The sequence below is a fragment of the Notothenia coriiceps genome, unplaced genomic scaffold (genome assembly GCF_000735185.1).
Source record: "Notothenia coriiceps isolate Sejong01 unplaced genomic scaffold, NC01 NC01_scaffold00019789, whole genome shotgun sequence".
NCBI lineage: Eukaryota > Metazoa > Chordata > Actinopteri > Perciformes > Nototheniidae > Notothenia > Notothenia coriiceps.
The window spans coordinates 16059-23333 of record NW_011352490.1 but is presented as its reverse complement, the minus strand read 5'-3'; the positions used below and the strand labels follow the sequence as shown (position 1 = coordinate 23333).

At 39.2% G+C, this 7275-nt stretch overlaps 1 protein-coding gene across 1 annotated transcript in view; it reads right to left on the bottom strand.

The window, feature by feature from the left end:
- Positions 1 to 4680: 4680 nt before the first annotated feature.
- Positions 4681 to 7275, bottom strand: part of LOC104952284 (alpha-parvin-like) — a 17569-nt gene continuing 14974 nt past the window's right edge. Inside the window, exons 8-9 of the mRNA XM_010779080.1 lie at positions 6191 to 6300; positions 4681 to 5371 (exon numbers count right to left, since the gene is read on the bottom strand). Of these exons, the coding sequence (XP_010777382.1) occupies positions 5295 to 5371; positions 6191 to 6300 (187 nt within the window). The 3' untranslated portion in view covers positions 4681 to 5294. The remainder of the gene's footprint in view (positions 5372 to 6190; positions 6301 to 7275) is intronic.

The following is a 7275-nucleotide window of genomic DNA, read 5'->3' as shown; positions in this document are numbered from 1 at the left end:
GATGGAACGGTGTTGTTGGACGACAGCGCGTGTATACAACAGGGCTCCACCCACTGTACCCATAGAGTCCAGTAGAGGGCGGAGCCCGTGTGAGGTATAACGAGGGGTTACGTATGGTAACCCTTGTTATATAAGCACAGGCGGAGCCCTGTACTCGGGGCACTGTCTGTCCTATGCCGAGGCGAGGCCTCCTTTTATACGGTGAGGTGCGCGCGGATTCAGGTAGGCCCGCCCCGGGGCCGGCTACGTTTATATATTTTTTTAACCTTTATTTATCCAGATTGTCCCTTGAGATCATAGATCTTTTTTTCAAGGGAGACAAGTTTATAGAAGTCTCAGTGGATGAATGCTTGCATGATATGATCAAGGGGTAGTACCCATAGAGTCCAGTAGAGGGCTCCGCCTGTGCTTATATAACAAGGGTCACCATACCATATGTAAGGGCTCTACTTCACTCGACTGTACTCACCAGGTTTCCACTGCAGATAGTACCTATTCAGTTATGGGCGGTGCTGTTAGCTTAGCTGTGTTGTAAACGGGGACTTCACAAACTCTTTCTGTGTAGTTTTCTGCCATTTCTTTTAAACCTGGGTTGATTAAGAAAAGGAAAATGCAAAACAGTGGTTTGCTATTTAAAAAGCCGTGTTTGTGCAGGATGTCCAAAGATGCGCTTTTGAAAATCCATTCTGACCAATCAGTGGTATGCAGTGTTTAACTGAAGGGTATTCGAAAAAGGATCATGTGCCAGGAACTTTTCTCTTGTGGAAGACCAAAAAAAGGTAGAGCCAAGTCGAATAAAGTGCAGTAAATGAACAATGTCTCAGAGTTGCTCCAATACTCAGGTCCAGTCTGAAATATTTCAACATTCTTTCGGATGGATTGACATCAGATTGACATACAATGTCACACAGACATCCATTGTTTCCCAGATAATGTATCCTACTGACTTTTGTCATCCCTTCACTTCAGTCACTTTTAGACTAGTGCCACTATGAGGTTGTTAGCCTTTAATTTGTTACAAAATCCATGTTCCCCTCAGGAAAAAATATCCTAAATGTAATTTGTCCATCAACTTGGTTTATGACCAAATTATTGTAAAAATAAACATTCCCATTAGAGACAGCTCTATTTCCGGTTAGCAATTGCATTATTAGCATGATAACAAACTATGCTAAGATTGCAAGCACAGTAAATATCTGCTTAATGTCAGCATGCTAGAATTGTCCACACCTTCATTGTTAAAATAAGCTTGTAGAAATTAGCACTCTCTTAGCTACAGTAGCTAGCATGGCTGGAGTTTTGTTGCTGTTGATCAATTTCTGCATTGTCAACTGAAGTTATGGACTTGTCAGTAGAAAAAAACATATGATAATTACTCAGAATGATAATCTATAAACTGATATGGAAGTGACATTCTAAACGGCTGATTTCCTGGTGATCCAATCTACAAGCCAATGGACTTTCTTTGCTTTCGCTGTCTATTCCCATAATGGCAAAGTGCTATCATATTAATCTTAAGGCTGATAGCAAGGTTCTGAGAAACAAAGGCAAAAGGATACACAATAAACATTTAACATTGATACACTTATGACCGGTGAAGCAATACCGCTCTACTTTGTAACATTACCTAAGTGAAGTGCCAGCCGTTATTGGGCTGTATGGCAAAACCTTTTATCTAATGCCATATAATATAATAATATGATACTTTATTGATCCTCGCCAGAGAGGTCAGAGGTCAATGCAAGCTTTAGAGCAGCACCGGTAAACCTGCTAAATGCTTGACTATTGAGAAATGTCCTCCTTATGCAAAGGCTCTGCTCAACCTAAACTGCTGGATGCCTTCATTGGCAACCTTAAAAGAGAATTGTCTGGACCCGTCATTTGACTCAGCATTCTTTTTGTGGCTGCCATTAAAATCTGGTTCTGTAAATTAAAGAAATTGTGCTAGCTCTTGACGGTAGCTTGGCTATTTTTAAGTCTTGGATTTGTTTTGGAGGGACAACTGTAGTGATGATTCTCTGCGACCAATCAGTAGACTGCAATTGCTTTTCTCCACATTTTAGTATCGACTGCTTCTGCAACAGCTGTCTGTTACCGTTAGAAAATCGGTAATGAGAGCAGTGAAAGTAAAGCCAAACACTGAATTTCCAGACGTAAAAAAATCAGCTACATAATAGTTTTGGTGAGTTTGTCACGACAATTTTCACATTACACATAGTCATTTCAACTTTATTTCATATAAAATATTGATAGTTGGGGCTTTAAAGCATTTTTATACATTATGTTTTTTCAACGGATTAAACCACTCGCTGATTAGTGAGCTTTAGAGGTGCTGGTAGGTATATTAACCTAACCCTAAAATGTGGCAAAAATCCAGCTTTTCCAGTCTATACATTGATCTAAACTAAACTGTTTGTCCCAACCTCCACTTACTGTAAAGTTGTATTTATCTTCTTGACAAACCTTTCCTGTCAGTGAAAGGTAAAGTGAGTCTTCTAACAGATGAACTTATACATCTAAATCCCTATCCGTGAAGCAGCAATCTATAATTTACTGTGGTGTCTTCAATCAGAGGAATGCAGCGCAGTGTCCCCGTGTGACCCACGCACAGAGCGACAATGTAACAATAATGCAATAACAATAATGTAACAAGGTAATAACTAGAGCAGTTGAATTGTTCCCAGGGGGAGGGAATGCAGAGGAAATGATCAGGGTTTGAGCTCCCTCAGGATCTGTTGCAACTAACATGAGAGCATCTGAGAGGGCAATCATTACCGGATACTGTTACTCGTGCCAAATGTTACACTGCGCTCAAGGCATTCAGTTGACTATACTGACTATAGGTCTTTTCTGTCTTCACATACCAACATGTAGAGGTTTTAGAAGCTATTTGGAACACAAATGCTACATAACAATACATTGAGTCCTTTCTCAAAAACTATCCATTGAAAATGTAATTAAAGTCAATACAATGTTCTCTCCTTGAAAATATGTTACAGTTCTCACTACAATAAAGGGACTCAAATTCATGTTTGGGAACACGTACACACACAATCAAAAATTCACGAAAAAACAACATAGAATCGAAAGAAAAAAAAATCTGAGTGTCTTTGCAACGTGCCTGGGTCCTGCAGAGAATATCTCGATACCCCAGTGTAATAATGAGTACGTTCAACCCAAACACATTTCCCCCACTTTCTTTCAAAAGCCATTGAGGAATGAGCAAGAAAGACATTACCTTTTCATCCTTTTAGTAACTCTACTATCCATTTCGGTCAATGTTGGGGTCAGCTTCAATTCAGAAAGCTTTTACACAGCTTTTCAAACAGTCCATCTCAATTTAGTAAAAAGAAAATTGTTACGCAGGTCCACTTGTATTTCTGGGTAAGCAAAATTGGAACCAATCTGACCCCAATATTTGTTTTGTTGAGAAAGCATTCCTCTTTGCTTCCTTTGAGCGGCTGAAAAATGCACCTGCATTCAGGGACTGAGCGTTTTATTGAATAAAATGTGTTCAAACATAAATAGATACATGATAGAGAAAGTGTGGGCAGCTATCCACAAACAGTAACTGCAATTGTTGTTTGTTCAAGTAAAATTGCCTTGAAAGTAGAACGTAACACTTAAATACAGACAATATTCACTTTACTTGGAAGAAAATAAATCCTACTTAAAAACGTAATAAAATATTTGTTTAAATGTGATGTATTTATAGGATTCACCTTGTGCTTTGCCATGCTTTAGGGCGCTTCCGCATTGCCTTATTTGTTGTTGTTGGTATTTCCGGAGTGTTAGTGCTAAGACTTAGCATAGCGTCACCAGCTTTATCAACAATTTGCCAAAGAAACCAGTTTCAAGCTTTTGAATGAACTGTTGTTAAAAAAAACTTTCAGAGTGCCTGAACATTTAGATTACAAATATGTGATTATTTTATTCAAATATCACATATTTGGGTATAAACAGCAATGTTTGGTGCTGTGAGAAGCTAATGGCTGTATGAGAGCGTCCGGTTGGCTTCAATCAGTACAACAATGTTTTTATTAACTCTCACTGGCAGAACGGTAGACACAGGTTCACTCTGCAAGTTAAACCATAGGCATAGAGTATAAAATAATATTCTATTTTAAATTACAAGAGCCACCAATTTGGCAATAGCTAGCTATCTTGTTAAGTAGATAGCTAACTTTTGCTAGCTATATTGTTAAGTAGATTGCCAACGTTCGCTAGAACACTAGTTCGGTAGGTAGCTAACGTATGCTAGCCAGCTTGTAAAAAAGATAGCCGATGATTGCTATATTAATAGCACACAGACCGATTATTTGGATTTGGTCTCCATGTTAAGTTGATTTTATAAAAGCTATTGACATTTGCTTTAGTCTGACCAATGTGCTTCTTTATTTTTTGTAGTTCCTCACAGTAGAGCCAACTACACCAAAAACACTACAGAGTTATGAAAGGTGTCCTTACATTTTTAGCCATTTTCATATGTCATCCTGGTAGCCACTATCATATTATGGATGTGGTAGTTTAAAATCATTCCGTAGCTGTAAATGATCCTCAATACAATTCATTGTTTACAACGCTGCCATTGCGAAACTGGGAGAACCAACACATTTCCGAATCGGAACTGGGTAAAAAGGGAAGGGCAACATGAGATGAATAAAACCACAAAAAGAAAAGTGATAATAGAATGTTGACTTTAATCATACACAAGACAGAGATTGCCTGTGGAGTAAAGCCTTTGTGTTTTACAGTGAGGACAACAGAGCTTTGGTCAAATATTTGAAATATCACTCCACACATGCAAAATAAATCTGGAACGTTAAGACAACAGTGGAGCAATGCAGTGCATGCTGTAGTGTTCACGTGTTTAAAATAAAAGGCACTTATTAATGACATAAACAAGAGCAGAGATGCAAACATGGATAAGTAAGACTAAACAGGTGTATCAAAAATGTACAATAAATACAGTTAAACCTTTTCTTTTCTGAATTAAAAAATGCTTATCTTTAAATCTCCCTTTCATGATATCAATGCAGGGCGACAAAAATCCGTACAGAATTATTTATGACTTCAAAAATCGTATGTAGATGTCTGGGACTGTAAAGCATTTTCCAATTTACAATATAAAGTCATGCATTTTGTGTCTTTCAAGGATATATTAAAAAAATACAGATTTGTGTGGTAAATGATGGAACAAGGAATGTGATATACGGTATGCTTTCAGATAAATGAAGATACAACCAAAAGGAAGAAAAACATGTGGTCCATAAAATAATGTTTCCACGCTTGGCTCAGTCCACGTTCCTGTACCTGGTGAAGAGGTTATAGAGGACGCGCAGTGTGGACTTAAGGTCGCAGTTCACTATATCTGGAGAAACAAAAAAGAGAGAAAGAATAAATGAATCATAATAAGTTCTATATAGACATATCTTGGAGCCATACTTACAGCTAAGGTTAAGATGAATACTAGGTAGATAAATGTATAATTACACATTGTCTTTATAATAACCAGTATGTTAAACAGTTAATGGTTAATTGTATTTAAAAACAAGTATTTGATGTAAAGATATCTTTTTGGGCCTCTTGTGCTTTTATTATAGCGACAGATTTGAACTGGGGAGATAACATGTGTATATGATCCCCAGATCAGAATCGAACCCAGGTCCTCTGAGTCCCGGAACATGGGACCAACTCAACAAGGTGAGCTATCCCAAGGCCCAATTTCTTTCTTTTTTGTCAGATTGAGAGTTTTCACAAGTTTACATATTTTGAATGATTACAATCATATAATAAGGCCATGTAAAAGTTACAGCTCATTTCTTTGTGAAAAACTAATACAGATTGTTGTTTTGGTGTAAGATGTAGTGAAGCGGCTGAATGAGACACACGCCTGTAGTTACCGATTATACCTTTGTTACATTATATCACATGTCATTTATCTTACACTTCCCTATCCCTGAGCCACAGCCGCCTGATGCAGTTTTTGACCGAACTGCCTTAAAATGAATGCAATATGTGTAGATGATGTCTGCAGCCTAAAGTCTACTAAACAGGGGATGCTGCAGGCTGCTCTCTGGGTTTTTTCAAAGTATCAGATACAAGTTCAATCAACAGGTAACGGGAAAATATCTTCTCAAATCAGAATTACAAAAAAAAGTTTATATCCCCAGTTAAATGTGCTTCCTACCCTCTGGCCGGGGTTTTGGTCTCTCCAGACCTCCATCCTGCATCAGCTCAAAGGAGAAGGACACATTGTGGACCTGCAGGGAGAGAGAGGCTGTTAGGACAAACACGAACAATCACAGCTCCTCTCTGATAACAGAACATGGACACTGGTTGCTAAATCCCAAAATACACTGTGGGTCGATTCAATCGTGCTACCACAGCTTCCTGTGTGGGCAAACACTGGCCTGCCCTGTAAGACCATAAGCCTTCAGCAGATGCACAAACACTCTCTTAATGGATACATGTCAGCAGACTCAATCAAAAACCTAAAAACTCCAAGAGACTGATACAGTCGGTACACGCCAGGTCTTTAATGTGCAAGAGCATGCGTGTACGGTGAACATGATTAATGATGCTATAGTCCAGGGCTGACCATGAATGTATAAAGTGAAGGGGCGCGGTTCATTCCTATGAAAGTTACTCAGGGGCGCATGCAGCCAAAATGACCTGACTCTTGAGTACATAAATACCTGTTTCTGGGCCCATTAGTTGGTGCAGTGATTACATATTTTTGTAGGCTAACCCAGAAGTTAGCGTCACGTGTGTGTGTGTGTGTGTGTGTGTGTGTGTATGTGTGTGTGTGTGTGTGTGTGTGTGTGTGACCCTGCTGAGATGTAATAAAAGTGTTTATTGTGTGGAAAGCGTGACCTTAGTCTTCCCTAATACAGTCAAAAACAAAAGAGAATGAGCCTTAAATAGAGATCTACTGAGCAGGAGTGCTTTCTTGATGCTTGTGCTACTTTTCACAGCCCACCCCTGGTGTATCATCGATATGCATATAGGCACACACACACACACACACACACACACACACACACACACACACACACACACACACACACACACACAGTAATAGAGCTGAGCCCCTACACCACTCCAGTGTTTCCCTGTGCAAAAGGAGATTACAGATGCTGTGGGGCTGGTGCCTGTGCTTCCGGGCCAGGAGTGTGTGTGTGTGTGTGAGTGTGTGTGAGTGTGTGAGAGAGAGAGAGAGAGAGAGAGAGAGAGAGAGAGAGAGAGAGAGAGAGAGAGAGAGAGAGAGAGAGA